General features: G+C 42.4%; 1 protein-coding gene across 4 annotated transcripts in view; it reads left to right on the forward strand.

Moving 5' to 3' along the window:
- The window catches only part of ppp3cb (protein phosphatase 3, catalytic subunit, beta isozyme), a 43,112-nt gene extending 26,998 nt beyond the window's left edge, over window positions 1-16,114 (forward strand). For 3 of the 4 annotated variants that reach the window (XM_005916609.3, XM_005916607.3, XM_014331900.2), the window contains exons 5-14: window positions 2,906-3,051; window positions 4,643-4,782; window positions 5,945-6,022; window positions 7,464-7,558; window positions 7,787-7,912; window positions 9,247-9,324; window positions 9,425-9,509; window positions 9,791-9,888; window positions 10,941-10,988; window positions 13,628-16,114. In XM_005916609.3, the coding sequence (XP_005916671.1) occupies window positions 2,906-3,051; window positions 4,643-4,782; window positions 5,945-6,022; window positions 7,464-7,558; window positions 7,787-7,912; window positions 9,247-9,324; window positions 9,425-9,509; window positions 9,791-9,888; window positions 10,941-10,988; window positions 13,628-13,806 (1,073 nt within the window). In that variant the 3' untranslated portion in view covers window positions 13,807-16,114. The remainder of the gene's footprint in view (window positions 1-2,905; window positions 3,052-4,642; window positions 4,783-5,944; window positions 6,023-7,463; window positions 7,559-7,786; window positions 7,913-9,246; window positions 9,325-9,424; window positions 9,510-9,790; window positions 9,889-10,940; window positions 10,989-13,627) is intronic. The other variant, XM_005916608.3, reaches the window with a different exon arrangement.
- Window positions 16,115-17,763: the final 1,649 nt, after the last annotated feature.

The raw sequence follows: 17,763 nt of genomic DNA on the forward strand, positions 1-17,763 counted from the left end.
TAACTGGTTCAGGATCATACATTTACAACTTACACTGCTCAGTTTACAGCTAGGAGTTTATTTGTGCTTGAATAACACCTAAACATGGTTTTTAAAAAAGAGGAAAAATCAGTAATTAGTCAGTATTTCCTATAGCAGGTATCATGTTTTGTTTTATTTTCAAAGCCAGGCGTTATTAGCTAAAGGTAGCTAGCTAGCTTAGTTAGCAAGGTGCAGCTAAAGAGATAGCACAGAGATATATACCTGCTAATTATGTAACATATTAATATAATACAACAATACCACTTTCTGAACTCATCTCAGAGTTGATGGAAAGAATACTAATAAAAATAACACAAAACATGCCACGACTTTTTTTTTCTGTCAAACTAGCTAATATAAAGAAAACCAACACCTTTTCAATTACACAATTTAGCTGAACAGGTAGCAGGTAGTTAATGGCTGTCTTCCTACATAATTAGCTTTAGGGAGCAGTTTTTTTGCAGTAGGCTGTAAATGTTTTTAACATGTGTATCTGCAGTTTTGCACGTTCAGGTTGTCTTAAGTTTGCAACCCTAAATGTAGCTTCCAGGATTGCTATTGTAGGTGAAAAGCTGATTAGCCCTTACACGTTATACACGACTGCTGAGAGAATGACACCATGTAACACGCGTGCAAATCGTGTTGAGCTGTGCTGTGCTTTAGGTGGCGAAGCTCTGATTGGATCCGCTTTATTCCATTACCTGATAGTTTCACCTATGGAGTTAAATATTTTCTGCTGGATCTCTTCTCATCCTCCCCCTCACCATCCTTACTTTTCTGCCACTGGCATGTTGTGTCCTCCCTCTCTTTCTCTCCCTCCATCCTTTTGCTCTCTCCCCCAGTGTCTCCCTCTGTCTCTCTGACTCCGTCAGCGAGCTTCAGCCTCCTGTCCGAGAGTGGGTGATTAGCAGCAAATTAATTTGGCCCTTAATGATTGGCTCAGGGACTTACTCCTCTGTGTCTGATTGGCCAAGGGACGAGGAAGCTAATTTCCCTTGGTGCTCATGGCGAATAGTGGTCGCCCTCAATTACCATCTGCTATGTGTGTGTGTGTGTGTGTGTGCAGCACGAGAGCATGTACTGTGACTGCATGCGTGTGCAAGTGTCTTCATAAATGTTTGAGAGTGTGGAAGGAGCTGGTGGACTGGCAATAATGAGCTCTTGCTCTACACAAGGCAGATGGAGAGGTTGACAAACACACTCCTCGCTGTCACACACACACACACACACACACACACACACAGAGGCTGGCTACTGTACGCTTGTACTCCACAAGACTGGCTTTGATTTGTGTACGTGTCGTTTCATGTCCTTACACTCTACCTTCTCTCTTCCCCAGTCATCTCCTCTCCTTCCTTCTTATAACCTCTCCTCCTTCTCCTGTCTCCTCCCATCAGTCTTTCTCCTTCTCTCTTTAGCGTTCTTCTTTTCTCGCCTCCCTCCTCCTCTGCTGTCTAAAAACCATCCTCTTCTTCTTCTTCTTCTTCTTTTCCCTCCTCCAATCTCCTTTCAGCTATTTTTAATCCCGCGGTTTTGATTTTATGTCAGATGCATTGTTACGCCCATGTGTGAAATGTACTTTAAAAGATGCCGTGTCTTGGATGTCGTTATTGATATTGCTGCCAATTCAAAGGAGTTTTTAATACACACAGACACACATACAAAAAAGAAGAAAAAAAGTGACATGTCTATGCTGCTTTGTGTTTATATTTGGGTCATTATTTAAAATGCTGTAATAGTGAGATTTGTGTTTTATTTTATTTTTTTTTGTCTGGTATCTCTGAAGTGGCATTTCTAAAACAAAATCCAACATCATCAGAGAGGAGAAAAACAGGTCATATGGGAGTGCTGGAGAAGAGCTGGCCCCATAAATTATTAATGCGTTGTGTGAAAATCCCACACGTTAGTGCCCTTGCACCCAAGTGAACCAAATGACGTGGTAACACTTTACGGGAAGGGTATTATCGTGAATTCATTCGTGATTTCATGCACGAAAAAGCGTCACTAATATGTGAAAAAAACCCATGACTCATCAGGAAAGTGCATGAATTAACAGTATCTCATGCATGCCTTAATGCATGAACAATACATTAATTAATACAACACCTAAGGTATTTCAGTCATCTTGATTCATGAGTTATTAACCGTGTGCACCGACAGACTTAAAAAGAAAACACTGAGCAGAGGCAGTGAGTGTGTGTTCACTGTCTCTGCTCAAATGTTCTAATCGTGGTTGACTAAGCAAAACGTCTTTATGACTTCGTCATGTTTGAGGGGCCTATGGTAAAGTGGCGAGCTGGGTATTGCTTTATTAACATTGATGAATAACAAATGAAAGTTGAAGGAGATTTGTGAGCGGGAGACAAAGATAAAAGATGGTTAAAGCCACTTTTATGTCACCCATTGGTTTGTACACACTTTTTTGAAGGTTAACATTAGGTGGTGAAGACGTCATGGTTAAATAATTATTCTTGAAAATAATCAGAATTGGTCAGAATAGACATTCACTACCATTACTGCTTTTTTGGTTATTAATTTATTGTTCTTTCTTTAAGGCACGCACACTGCAGTGTCATTCTTGGTCTGTTACACACAAACACAATTAAAGCTATTTACTGCACAAAGTAATGTATGATTTTATATATATGTACCATTACCACAGCGTGTTAGCAATCGTGTTTTTAGACTGATTCTGTCTGAAGCCTTCAGATTACTAACTTCTGTCCATGTAAAGGCCTGTTTGTTCTGCGTGCATCAGTCTCCCAGTGACAGGGACCGACTGTGCATTTGTAGCAATGGTGGCTATTCAAAGCATGTCAAAACACACTCAGGCGCTTCCTTTGTTTCAAGTCTTGAAATGTCTGTCTACTCCCCCAACCTGCAGGTAAGATCAAGTACTCAGAGCAGGTGTATGACTCCTGCATGGAGGCGTTTGATTGCCTGCCTCTGGCAGCCCTGATGAACCAGCAGTTCCTATGTGTGCATGGGGGGCTTTCACCAGAGATTCACACGCTGGACGACATCAAGAAGGTAAAATCAAAGACACACGAGCAGTTTTGAGTTATCACTGCTGTGATAACAAAACAATGATAACTTTTTTGACAAAAAGTGGTGTTTAATGACATTTTTTTGTAGCTATAGGGTGAATGTTTTGTCTGTGTACAGTAATTTTTTTCACCTTATTTTACAGATTTTTCTATTTGTTTTTATTTCTAAGTATTTGATAAGCAACGCTGACCATTGTGTAAATAAGGCATCAATCAGCTCTTAAAAAATAATGGTTAACTGTCTTTGAGAAGTACTAAAAAAAAAATTGCTGAAATGTAGTGAAGAACTGAATCTGAATTCATTTTAAACCTTTTCCTGTTTAATCATTATGTAGTAATGCATAAAATGTATATAAAGTGATAAAACAGCCTTTTAACAAACATTTGCAATAACTAAATTACAGAGCTGAAACCTACCAATCAGATTGAGAAAGTCTGGTTTGATAGTGTAGAAGTTGTCAGATAGAAAAGCTTAAAGAAGCCAAAGCTAACTTCACGTATTGTTTACTAAAGGCCTACACAGAGCAAACAAAACAATGAAAAATAGCAAAAATATCCATTTTGGTCATACCCTTTGTTATTCTGCATAACTAAATGAATTAGTTGTTGAATCAAATCACAGTGGAGAGAAGAATCTAGACCTTGTAAACCTAGCTTAGCAGTAGCTACAGCTTTGCCTTCAGTTCAGGTGACAGGGTGTAGCTAAGTCAGGTGTTTAATGAATACATTATTTGTTCTTTTCTTTTCCTACTTACACAAAACAGTGATGCGTTATATTTGTTGTAACTAGGAAGTATAAATAATGATAGTAAGGAGACTTGGCCTAGAAAGCCATAGGAACACATTTATTTTGTAGACAATGCATTTAACCCTTGCATCTGCATTCCCAAAGACATGGTGTCACTTTATATTCAGCATCCTGGTATATATGTAAGTTCTGTTATAGAGAGTAATCAGCCTGCAAATGCACAAAAAGAAGAAAGATCAGCCTTCGTAACCGTCCACAGTTTGTAATTCATTCTCAGTTTCACCGTTTCTCCAGTTCCTGCTCTTTGCCTGTGCAGGATAAGGAATACAAGAGCAAGGAAAATTAATCATGCATGCAACATGAGATCGACCTATGTGCAGCACTCAGGCACATTCATTCAGCAGTCATAAACCAACTTTTATTTCAGCTTTTTAGCCTGCTCCGAGTGTGTTCATTAGAAACCATAAAATAACCCCTGTGTGTATACAGTTCACTGAGCTCCAGAGCACAAAGGCACACACATGAACACAGAGACGCGAGAACACATACTTCCTCATCTAATGGCAGTGTTTCCATGGTGAATCTCCTGGTGTGACATCTTCTCCCTCCTGTGTGGTGGGGGTTGCCATGGAGATGCTCTGCTCTGACAGTATGTGTTTGTGTGTGTATGCTATGTGTTTGCTTTTCTTTCTCCCCTGATTTATCCTATATGTGTTGGAGGGTTGTTTACATGACTGAAAATGTCTTTCATGTAGAAAATCTCTGTTTCTGTAAGCTCACATTTCTATACTTCTGTGTGTGTGCGTGGTTTTTTTGTGCGTCCTAGTTGGACCGGTTCAAAGAGCCTCCGGCGTTTGGGCCCATGTGCGACCTGTTGTGGGCCGACCCCCTGGAAGACTTTGGCAATGAAAAGACCCAGGAGTACTTTGGCCACAACACGGTCAGAGGGTGCTCCTATTTCTACAGGTACAGGAGGGTAGAATTACTCCTCAAGGTGTTGTGACCGGCAAAAAAAAACATTACGTAAGAGCCCTGACATTTTATTTTTGAATGGGAATGAATATAGTATGGCAGCCTTGCAGCAGCAGATCCCTGTGCTTATGAAGCTCAAAGGCAGAGCTAAGAGCTGACCTGGTACTCCAACAAGCCAGTGTGGATGTAATATTCTGGGATGATGGTTCACGGCAGAGACAGTACTCTTTAAAATCACCACCTGAAAGAGAAAGACGTTCTCACTCGTGTCCCTGACTCCGGGTTTTCTCTTGGATAGGTCGATGTCACTTTCTAAATGATCTGAGCGCCCTGTCGCTACCGTGCATGAGCAACGTGCGATGCTCACCTACAAATTAGAAATCTAATAAGTTTCAGGTCGACTTCAAGCTGCAGTTTTGGGATGTTGTTCCCGAGCAGAGCGAACGGGAGAGAGGCCTCGTGTGCGCGTTTACACCACATCCGAGATCCACTAACGGTCGCTGGGATTTGTAGAAATTCTTGGTTACTTTACACACACATACGCACACCAAACGCAGTACACACAGTTCCGTTTCAGCATGAAACGATATCCCACAATCCCCAGGGAGACTGCACGGTTCTGTTGCTATGACGACTGGCTACTCCTGCCAGATATGGAGTGATATTAAGATACAGTGAGAGAACGAGGGAGAGTAACATAGGAGGAGGGTGGCAGGGGAAAAAGATGAGAAAGTAAGAATGGGAGGCATGTACAGACGAGGGGGGAGACGGTGTTTAGAAATGGGTGTTGTGACATGTTCTCTGTGGCAAACACACCGATTTTCTATGTTTAGGAGACACAGCATCAATCAGCCAACTAGTGTACAGTCAGCACACCTCAGCACTGAGGCAGCCATAAGCCTGGCTCAGGCCTGTCACTCCTCACTGATGCCCCCTGCTGGTCTCAGTCAGACACTACCTTAGAAAACAAAAGCCTACTCATCACCCACTGCCAGACTTTAAATATCTGTTTTGTGGTTTACAGCAGCCTTGACATATGACTTGTTTGTTATGTAAAGTGTGTTTTACTGCATCGCTTTGAATAATTCTTCCCCTTCATGTTTCTTCCTTTGCCCTCACTTACTCTCACTTGTTGTCCTTCTCTCTCTGTCTTCAGTTATCCAGCAGTGTGCGAGTTCTTACAGACCAACAACTTGCTGTCAATCATCAGAGCGCACGAAGCACAGGATGCCGGGTGAGCTGACCGGCTGCTGCGGCTCAGTCCTTTCTCTCAGCTTAAATGGGCGCACCATTTCATTTAATGGCTTACCCTGACATTTCATGTTCTGAGCTGTTATTTTTCATTGTCGGGGAATTGGCACATTGCAGGAAAAGAGGCGGCACAATTTTCACCCTGAAACTGTGTGATTAGCATTGTTAAGAGTTGGTCTGACTGAGAGTGCACCAACAGCCGGTGCAAGATTCAACCCTAACTAACTCAGCACAGGAAGTCAAAGAGGCTGCGTACACTTTGTACTAAAAGTCTGAATAAAATAGTGAAGGGAAAAAAAATTGTGACCCAAAAATGCATTCCTGGCATCTATTATCTCACTGAAAATCCTCTAGATGTAATGCAGCAATTAAGGCAGCGCTGTGTTCTGTGTGTGTGCTGTTTGGTGAACCCATTAACAGTATTTGGTCTGTCATGCAGACAAGTAGTCTGGGTAATCATCCAGAGGTCTTAATGCACTTGTTATAGGATGGCCAAAAAACAAGCTATTTCAGTCGCCAGGCTTCTGCACCTGTGCAGAGTAGCTAATGTGGAGATAAAACATGCATTCATGGTCAAAAAAACAAAAAAGAGACTGTTCGATGAAGTAAGCAGCAGCAGTGTGGATACAAAATGAAGCAGCTTTCACCTGAGAACTTACAAAAGACATTGTATTCACTGCTGTCTCTATGAATCCTTTGATTGAATTCTTGAAGCCCTTGATTTGTGAATGTGCCGTTGCTGCATTATATTCTCCAACAATAGCGACAGCACAAAGAGAATAACGGCCAGCTCACTCAAAAAAAAAAAAATCTAAGCTAGCTGCTACAGGAACTACCCTAAATGGTGATTTTGTCTGGGAAAAATTGGTTTCTCTTCACTGAAGTTTAATAAGCAGTGAGAATCTAAAGCTGTAGCTCGGTGGATTTACAGCAGCACACTTTCCTGTCAATATTACCTGATGAAAATGTGTGTTGTTTATAGCAGCCTGACAATGAAAAAGGATTTTTTTCCCCTAAACCACACAAATCCTAAACAAAGGGGGGGAATCAAAACATAACATACAAGTATTATCATTAAATTCACACAGAACGTGAACCACGCTCTCCTGGGTGAAATTGTTAGACCCACTCAGCCACCACAACCCAGAACAGTAAAGTTTTGTTTTGATAATTTGCATATCTATGCAGGCTTCCGATGCCCAGTAGTTTTTCTGTTTTTTTACTTGTCCTTTTCCTCTGCTATGCAAGGCAATCTGCTCTATTTCTGTTCTGTTAGTTTAAAAGAGTGTGGCTGTCTCACCTCTAACCATCCCCTGGCTGCTTTAGAAGACCTGCAAAGCAAATCTTTGTTTCTTTCATCCACAGCGCGGTGTCCTATTTGAGTGGCTATAACGTGGGCGGCTTGTTTGTCTCTCTTTCCTCAGGTACCGTATGTACAGGAAGAGTCAGACTACAGGTTTCCCCTCGCTCATCACCATCTTCTCCGCTCCAAACTACCTGGATGTCTACAACAACAAAGGTCTGACTGACGTGTGTTATCCAATTATTGTAGAGCAAACTGTTTGCGTTGTAAGACTTCTCAGGAAAATCTTTACATGTACGGATGGATGGAAACATTGTTACCTCCTAGAGGAGCAAGCTTTCAATGGGTTAATATCTGCTTCTGTGTGTGTGTGTGTGTGTGTGTGTGTGTGTGTGTGTGTGTGTGTGTGTGTGTGTGTGTGTGTGTGTGTGTGTGTGTGTCTAGCTGCGGTGCTAAAGTATGAGAACAATGTGATGAACATCCGTCAGTTCAACTGCTCCCCTCACCCCTACTGGTTGCCCAACTTCATGGACGTCTTTACATGGTCGCTGCCCTTTGTTGGAGAAAAAGGTACCCCCCCCCACACACACACACACACTTTACATCACATTACAAATACCATGGAAGAGCATGTTGAAGAGGAAGTGCAAAATCTTCCTCTTCCACGTGAAGATAATTTAGAAACCATTTAATTTTGAAAGTGAAAGTAAACCTTCAGTTGAACTTCTCCAGTGCCAGTGAGAGAGCTCCTCTGCTCAGCTACTAACAGAGTTTGCACGGTATGCATGCGTAGTTTGGGATCCTGGTCCTGGCTGGTGTCTACTGGTCAATAGGGGAGTTGACTGGATGTCTGTGGGATTCTGAGACAGAAGGAGAAACTTAAAGTCTCTGAAGAGAATTCATGTATTCTCAAAGATCACCAGATTTGACTCGTTTGACCTGTTTGAAGGCAGGGACAACCCGCAGTGGGTGGACTGGCTTCCTCTATCTGTCCAGTGTAACTGTGGGTGAATGGCTTGTGAGGTTTAGAGGCTGCTGGCCTTTCGGGCAGAATATGGCTTCAAAACCAGCAAAGTGTGGCATCAGAATCTGGGCTTTATTTTATGGAATGTGTAAATATATACAGAGCAGCTGGGAGGAGGAGCTGCTGAAAGAAACCAGGGGACACGAGTGGTGCTAGATATGTCATACAACCTGGGACAGTGGCACCTCAAAACAAGGCCGACGACGGCTGGAACACATATTAATGTCAGTGAACAGGACGTCTCAGTTCATTTTTTTTACCAAGATAAGCTTCAGTATAGCGGATTTTTAGCATCAATTACAACCTTGTGACAAAAAACAGTTGTGTTGTTAATTCTGGTTGCAATCAATAAACATATATGTTTTCTCTGCAGTTTGAAATTGAGCTGAAGACGATATATGTTAATGGTTCCAGGTCAAACTGACCTGAGGGATACCAGTTTGATAAGCGATTAATAAAATGGATCGCTGATGTACAGTAACAGAGTGTGATTCTTGATATCTTCATCTTTGTCCACTCACAGCCCTCTAACGTCTTCACAGCTGGACATAGTTCAGCTCCGTCCTACTTACATAAAAAGATTTGTCACATTTTTTCCCAGAAAACATTTTTATTTTTCACAGTAGACACTGAAACATGTCGTATCAAAGGGTGTTAAGGGGTAACAATCACACCGATGATGGCTCATGTTCCATTAAGGGATCGCGGAGAGCCGGTGTGAAGGTCTGCTGTCACATAGGTCGATAATTTACCGCTATTCATTGAAGGACACGATAATTACCCTGTCGTTAACATTTTGACTAGTACCTAAACTGCATGAACCAGTTGGCAGTTTTGTTGTCCTTTTATAGAAGCGTATCTGTGTCTGTTTGCCCTGCAGTGACTGAGATGCTGGTCAACGTTCTGAGCATCTGCTCTGACGACGAACTCATGAACGATGGAGACGAGATCTATGACGGTACGAAGCCGCCAGCATTGATTTTTTTAAGGGTAGCTAGCGTTCTTCTTTTCTTCTACGTATCAACTTTCAATAACGTTTCTGCTCCACTCACTTCCAGCCAGTGCAGCGGCAGCGAGGAAAGAGGTGATCAAAAACAAGATCCGAGCCATCGGGAAGATGGCCAAAATGTTCTCCGTTCTAAGGTGGGTCAATTTGCAGTTAAACACACGTGTGCGCTTGCCTGCACATGCTCGGTTTCCCGCAACTTCTGCAGAAGCTGGCAGTCATCAGATCCTCACTTTTTAAAAGAGATTTTTCTAAAATCTGTCTTTTAAACCACAATCGTGTTTTTTTGCATGTTTGCAGGTGTGCAGTGTGTGAGGAAGTGTGTAATTCTTTCTCTTTATCACCTGCTGTCTTCTTTTACCCACACACATCTGTCACACACACGCACACACACACACACACTGTCTCTGTTTCTCAGGGAGGAGAGTGAGAACGTCTTGACCCTGAAGGGACTGACCCCGACAGGCATGCTGCCCAGTGGCGTTCTCTCTGGGGGCAAACAGACCCTGCAGAGCGGTGAGCGTTTCATTCACTCACACACACATAAGCACACACACAAACTTAACCCCGAACTCGTATATAGAAACACAATGCCACACAGACAGTTTGAGTATCTGCTTTGGAGCATCCTCCGGTTCCTCCATGCCCTCTCTCCTCTTCTCCTCCTCCTCCAGCTGTTTTTCTCCTCTCATCCTTCTGCCTCACTGACTCACTCCCTCTCTCCACCTCACCTCGCCAGCGCTGAAGGATACTAACAGCCCACTGGTTGCCTGTGTGTGCGAGTGTCAGAGAGAGTGTACGAGTGAGAGGCTGAGAACCTGAGAATGACACCAAAATACAGGGCAAATGCATGTGTGTGTGTGAACTAACAGCAGCTAATGCTAACACCAGGTGCCCTCTGAACCTGCTGTGGTCTCAGTGCTGCTCTGAGGGCTTTGCTTGTTTAAAACCTGAAACATGCCCCTTAGAAGGGGGTGTCTGGTAGTTGGGATATTTAATTAATGCTAATATTGAAATTATATGGATGTTACACATGATATTGATGATACAGAGTCTCTCACTTGTGTATATTTATCATGATGACATCTCCACAGAGCTCTAAGGTGAATTTGGCCAACAGAATAGCATGAAGAAAATTTCACGTTCAGCTAAACAATTATTGGTCCAAGCTGGCCGTCAAAAACTGCAATCTTTCACTTCTGCCTTAGTTCATGGTGCTCGTCATAAATGACATAATACCCGTCTGATCTCCCAGGCCAGCGTGAGGTCTCGTTTTATGTTTTATGACTTCCTGTTTGATTTTTGGATCACCCCAAAGTTCTGCCTACACTGTTTTCCAACCAGAGATTGTTTGACAACATTTAGCTCAGCCTGTCGGAGCCTCCTCAGCAAGCGCTGCTCACCCATACGGCAAAGATGTTTACGCATATCTGCACAGAGCATGTTTCAGCCTTCACTTCGTTTTCCTTCTCCTCCTCCTTTCTTTGTACTCCATCTTTCTCTCGGACTCTGTCATCTCCTCTCTCTTCCTGTCCTCCTTTCTTTCTCTTCTTTTGCCCATCCTTCAGCTACCATTGAGGCCATTGAAGCTATCGAGACAGTTAAGGACGCCGAAGGTAAAATCCCACTCATTTCACTGTGTGGGCGCGTGTGTTATATGTGTGTGTGTGTGTGTGTGCGCGTACGGACGTGTGTGCAGCATGGCTGCGCTCTCAGCCGCCCATGCTCATAAGGTCATAGATATTTCCTTAGACACGATGCACTCAGCTCTTCTAACTGCATCACCGCTCTCAACAAAGCTGCTGCATGCTGGAGCCACCACATTAAAGCATAAACAACATGCATAAACCTTTCTTTTTCATCCTCTTGGGAAACAGGAAACACATACAGCCATATATTTGCATTCTGTTCAGATGAAACACGCAGAGAATATTTTCTCCACACACACATTTACAAGAAGAGCGGGAATGTGGGCGGGAGAGGATGTTGCAATGGAGGGCAGGGTCACCCAGACCTCCTCACGGACTGCAGTGTGTTAGTGTTTTTCTATAGTTTCCATAGATGCTGTAGTTCTGTAGAAGATGAGCATGCAATCAATCTGTTTCTCAACAACCTACAGCAGAACTCGGGCCAGATCAAAATTTGCAACATTTGCAATTCGCTGAAGAAACATTTACACTGATCTGCCACAAAACTCGTCTTTTTACTTAGCTTTCAGCCTCCTGCAGCGTATTCACGTGACCTAGATTCAGAATAAAAGTCTTTGCTTACACCAAGAGATGGCAAGAAGGCAAGCTAGTGTGGCTGAAACTTCTGCAAAAAGTTGGGTTTGGAATTATACAGATACAGTTTCACGCTCAAAACCTTTGCAAAGAAAAAAAGATTAATTTGGCATATGGATGCATTACATTCACAGGCGGCTGCCAGGTCTGCCAGGTTCTTTTGAGCTCACGAACAGATTGTGGTCATGGATTGTGTCTTTTGTGTATCATGCCCGGCGTGCACAGGCCCAGTACTCGGCACGCTTCAGTTACCCATACTATTTTGTGTTTGTACCTTTAGTGCTGTCTTTGGCTTACCTGAAGTACAGACCATAATTTGTTTACCCAAATGAATTATGGGTATCGCCTGTGCTGTAGTTTTCTGTCATGTTATATATGATTTGTAGTTGGGTGTTAGACATGTGCTTTGTAGTACAGTGGCATCTGTGAGCAGCTGCATGTGTGACAGTTGTCTTGTGCCGTTGTTGAAGAGTTGGCGTTGGCCTCTCCAGACAGTCCTCCTTATTGGTACAGGAGCATCTGCTGGAACAGAGGTTTACCTGGTCTGGGGTGACAGCTACTACAACGAATCAACCTTAATGCTGGTCGATGTTTTGTCTAATTCAAAGACACACCGTTTAAAGACAACTGAAATAAAGCCAAGTCTACAGCCATGCTAGCTCTGTGAAATGCTTCCACTAGCATGCTAACAGGTTTACGAATGACAGAAGGAACACGCTGCTGAATTAATACGTTTAACTGAAGTCCAGATATGTGTGAATGACTGACTCTTCAGTGCGACAGAACAGACTGTGATAATTTGGATCTGGTGTACTGCTAATGTGTTTGTGTGCTTTGCTAACATTTGACGATTAGCAGTAAATACAAAGCAAAGCTAATGCTACGCGAGCATGAGCAAACATCTGACAAATAATAATAATATTAATAATAGTAATGGTGACTAACTCAAACATAAAACCCATTTAACAAATTTATCAGAGAACACACATAATAAATGTCCGTTCAGTCATTTCCTCATTTGCACCTTTAAAGCATTAGTGTCGGTTGGTATGAAGTTGAAACTTGGATGAAATAAAAACAAAAAGCAGATGCGCATGCTTTTGTTTCATAATGACTCTAAACACTGCTGACTCACCTGTACTGCTTCCCATAAAACCGCTATCTGATAATATCTTGCTGCTCTCTGGAAACCAACTGGTTTCACTTTTTTTTCTGTGTAAAGATTTCTTGAAAAGCACTATAAAAATCCTTTTGCATGGAGGTGCAATCAGCTCTATCTAACTCAGCAAATAAATATTCTTCCCAAAATGTTGAAGAACTTCCTGAAATATTTGTCAAGTCCAAAGCAGAGTAAAGAAAATCCTGGTGGTCACTATGACCTGACTAAAATTGGTGGAGTGCTTCTTTAAGATATCAATGCAAGGTTAAAGCTGCCCCCTTAGTCACAAACAAGGAGTACTCCCAAAGCCAAAAGGGAAGAACATGAGGGAAATGGAAAAATGTGACTACATGTCCTTACCTGTAAATTCTGTGAGCTCCTTCTGTATATGATGGTTTGAATGAACAGCTAACTGTCAGAAACTTGCCCCGAGGGGAAAAGACATCTTAAGGTCTTACGAAAAACCGATTGTGCTCATATTGTTTTTCTCATAACATCTTACCAACCACTTTACTCACTGCTAATCTAAGGTCAATGTCCAGATAAACACCGGTTCATGGGTGGCATAACATCTTTGTAGATATGAATATACGCTATGATTTTGTTTATCCAAACCCCAGCTGAAAAGATTTAGATCAACATGATATAAATGTGGTTACTGGAGAAACTGAGAAAAGATTTACTTCCCAGGCCACACTCATGCTCCTTATCGGGGGGTTTGGATACACAAGATTTTGTGCAATTCTGTGTCAACTTTTAACTGTGCATGTATGTGTGCTTCTGCCTTGGTGTGTGTATGTGTGTGTCTCTGCAGCCATTCGAGGGTTCTCTCCGCAGCATCGGATCAGCAGTTTTGAGGAGGCCAAAGGTCTGGATCGGATCAATGAGAGGATGCCACCGCGTCGCGATGCCGTCAACAGCGTGGGCCTGTCGATGGGCCGCATGAACATGGGAGAGCCCAATGGGACCGACAGCAACAGCAATCTACAGTGATGGACGTACATGCCCACGTGCCCAGACACACACATCTACAGTTACCACACTGACCTGGTCCCATATTTCATATTATGTGTACATAGGCATATATACAGACAAGAAAAATGCATCACACACACACAGACACACACACAATATTTCCTTTACTAAATAGGTACAGACAACATAAAACCCAATGCAATTACATACACACATCCTGCCCCTTTTCCCGTCGCCATCAGCTGCTATTTAAAGGCATGAGCATACATGGACTTTACCACCAAAGGCTCAATCTCTTCTCTGAACTGATTGGCCCCATTTAGAGAACTACAACTCTCATGTACCTGCACAACCACAGGAAAAGAGTCTCCAAAAATACTCCCCATGCAAAGCACGAGCAGCTACTGTTTGCCTTGTACGGAGGGGGGTGGGGGGATCACCAGCGGGCTGACAGTGACAAGCCTGTGAAGGTGTGCTGTTTGTGATGGACGGGGTCAAGTTTAAGGGTTGGTGCAGACGGCAATCGGGGGGGGGGGGTATTTAAGTGTCATGTATGATTCTTTTTCCTGTTTGCATCCCCAAAACAGGAAGTGGAACCATTACCAATGCTGATTTTCCAAAGTGCGTGCACATGCTTTTAACGTGTCGGTGTCTGTATGGCTGTATTTCGGAAAAAAATGAAAAAGTGTTTACGTTTGCGAACACGAACAGAGCCGAGCATCAGGCAACGGCGAGAATATGTTTTTGATGTGCAGTGTGGCGGCTTATCTGCCAGCGAGAGATGTGTGGAGATAATCTCAAGCTGCGGTCTAATCTGAGCCTCACCATCCTTTCCTCCTTTGGAGGAGAGTCCCATTTTGCTTTTGTAGCACCACACTGCAAGCATACGCCACTTGAAGTCAAGTGGGAGGAAACCCCCCTGCCTGCCCATCCACCCAAAAAAAGAAACAAAGAAACCCCCTCGTGGCTCCAAATGTGACCCGGGATCATATTTGAAGTGTTTCTCCCACCTGTTGTGTGTAAATAGAATAAATAAGAGAGGTTTTATTGCACATCTTGATGCGTTTGGTCATAGGGTCTGCAAGATGCAGTCTATGGTAACGTGGGATGCCAAATGTACTGTATGTGAGGGAGACGCAGAGGTGGGGGAGGGGAGTTGAAATGTGAATTCAACACTCTATTCATTCTCTTTCTACATCCTCCTTTCTTCCCGAGTTGCTGTCTGCTAAAAAGACAGCAGTGACTGCCGGGAATCTCCGGCCTAATAAGCAGGAAACGATATTCCACTGAGGAAACACACTCTTCTGGTGAAGGCAGAAGCCAAGACAACAAGAAGAAGTCCGAAGGGGGGAAAAGGGTCTTTGTAAAGCATTTATATTAAAGCATCAGTGCATGCAGAGTTAAGTTCTTTGATAATAATGTGAAGATTATATTTGTGCTCTGTGTTTCACTATAGTAGGATTTTCTTTTCTTCTTGTTTTTCTGGCTAATATAAATGAACTGAGGTATGATGAAACATTTATTTTGTACATAATGTTAATTTAATTTTTTTTTGTATTCATTTTGCGTTCGATTTCATTGGGGGTTATTTTTGCCACCTTTTTTTCCTTCTTCTTTTTTCACGACCTGTGTTTCCGGTTTCTTTCGACGCTGTACAGAATGACGACTCACTTCTATTCAAAGTGTCAAGTCCACATTCTCTCCTCTCTTCTTTGTCGGTGTACAGGAGTTGTTTTTAAATGATAAATATGAATAACGATAAACAAATATTAAACTAGCATCGATGAATGACCATTACTATATACAAAGGCACAGGCATTCAGGCAGCCAAAAGCATGATTGCATGGTTAAAATTTGCGCTGTTCAAAGCAAAAAAGCAGCAGACACATTTTAACGGGAGGCGTGTTGCCGTCACAACTTAAAGGAAAAAAGTGTACTCTCTCTCTGATCATAATTCTAGATGATTCCTCTTGTTATTTGATGATATTTATGAGTCTATGATTATTATGATTCTATTTATTATGGACATTATTCTTAATATTAAGCTCTCTCTCTCTCTCTCTCTCTCTCTCTCTCTGCTGGTTGCTCTTCATGTTGCGTTGCTCCTTGGTTGATCTTGTGCTTCTCTGGGAGAGGTGAACCCCCCTTGGGAGACCCTGTGCCATAGAAACTGTGCCACGGTTCTGACTTTCTCTGTCTCTTGTTCAATCTCTCTCTCTCTTTTCTCTCAGCTTTCTGTTTTGACTCCCCCGGTCACTAACACTGTAAGCATGCCCCATGGGACGATCCACTTTTTTACTCTTGAATAAAATATGCATGAACCTTTGGTATGGATACAGAGCCTTTATTTCCTTGTCACATGTTTCCTTACCAATTAATCACAGACACAAATTGCAATAAAAAGGACTAACTCTGATGTTTTCAGAGTTTTTATCAGCTTTTAGCGTTAACTCGGTTTCCCTGGGTCTTTTCCTGTGTGTTTTGAATACATCTTCTTTTTTTTGGTACTGGTACAGGTTTTATTTTGTTGTATTTATCCGCAACACCTTAAAGGCCGGTCCGTTAAAATATTGTCGGACATAAACCAAAGATGTTTATAAACCAAAGATGTGAAGATGTTTCACGTCTCATCCGAGAAGCTTCTTCAGTTCTAGGGTCAAATGGTGGAGTGTCCCAGATTTAAGCCCTGTGGGAGTGTGAAAACAGGTGTAAATCACAGAACTGAAGAAGCTTCTCGGATGAGAGGTGAAACGTCTTTAAGCAACTTAAAGAAGTCCAGATGCTTTTCTTTCCAAGCTCCTTAGACAACTAACTCTGATCAGAGCTGCATAGAGTTAGAGCACCTGTTCTGTGGGAAATGTGAAAGATGCCACACAACAGAGACATTTAAAGAGAAGTAGTTTAAGTAGTTAAGATCTGAGCAAAGATCAAGTCTTAACATGATATCAAATATACATTCGTTTAAATAAGACCCCCTTTAAACAAGCACTTTGGCGACAGTGGGAAGGAAAAACTCCCTTTTAACAGGAAGAAATCTCCAGCAGAACCAGGCTCAGGGAGGGGCGGGGCCATCTCTTTCAAAAGGTTGGAGGTGATGAGAGGAACAGAGCCAGACATTAATATTAGCTAATGATTAAGAGAGTGGGGCAAAAACACATAGAGAGGTTGGTGAAGAAGAAATAGTCAGTGCATCACAGGAAGCCCCAGCAACCTAGGCCTACAGCAACATAACTAAGGGAGGATTGAGAGTGACCTGATCCAGCCCTAAATATAGGTTTTATCAAAAACAAAGGTATTAAGCCTAATCTTAAAAATTGAGAGGGCATCTTTCTGTTGAATCCAAACTGGGAGTTGGTTTCACAGAAGAGGGGCCTGAAAGCTGAAGGCTCTGCCTCCCATTCTACTTTAAAAAACTCTAGGAACAACAAGTAAGCCTGCAGTCTAAAGTGCTCCACTGGGTGACACAGTACTATGACATCTTTAAGATAAGATGGGGCCTGATTATTCAAGACCTGGTATGTGATGAGAAGGACTCAAATTTTGAATCTAAATTGTACAGGGAGCTGATGAAAAGAAGTTAGTGTGGGAGAAATCTGCTCTCTCTTTCTAGTCCCTGTCAGTACTCTCGCTGCAGCGTTTTGGATCAACTGAAGGCTTTTCCAGGGAGTTTTTAGAACATCCTAATAATAATTCATTACAATAGTCCAGCCTACAAGTAATAAATGCATAAACCAGTTTTTCTGTATCACTCTAAAACAGAATATTTCTAATTTTAGAGACATTGCAACAAAACAATCCTGCATATTTGATTAATATGCACATTGAAGGACAGGAAGGTCAAAAAATACCAAGATTCCTCACTGTGTTACTGAAGGTCAGGGTAATGCCATCAATTATGTAAACAGAATTGGTCCTAGCATGGAACCCTGTGGAACGCATAATAAACTGTAGTGTGAAGAGGGCTCTTTATTTACA

The sequence above is a fragment of the Haplochromis burtoni genome, unplaced genomic scaffold (genome assembly GCF_018398535.1).
Source record: "Haplochromis burtoni strain Fernald_Lab_line unplaced genomic scaffold, NCSU_Asbu1 Contig_19, whole genome shotgun sequence".
NCBI classification, from domain to species: domain Eukaryota; kingdom Metazoa; phylum Chordata; class Actinopteri; order Cichliformes; family Cichlidae; genus Haplochromis; species Haplochromis burtoni.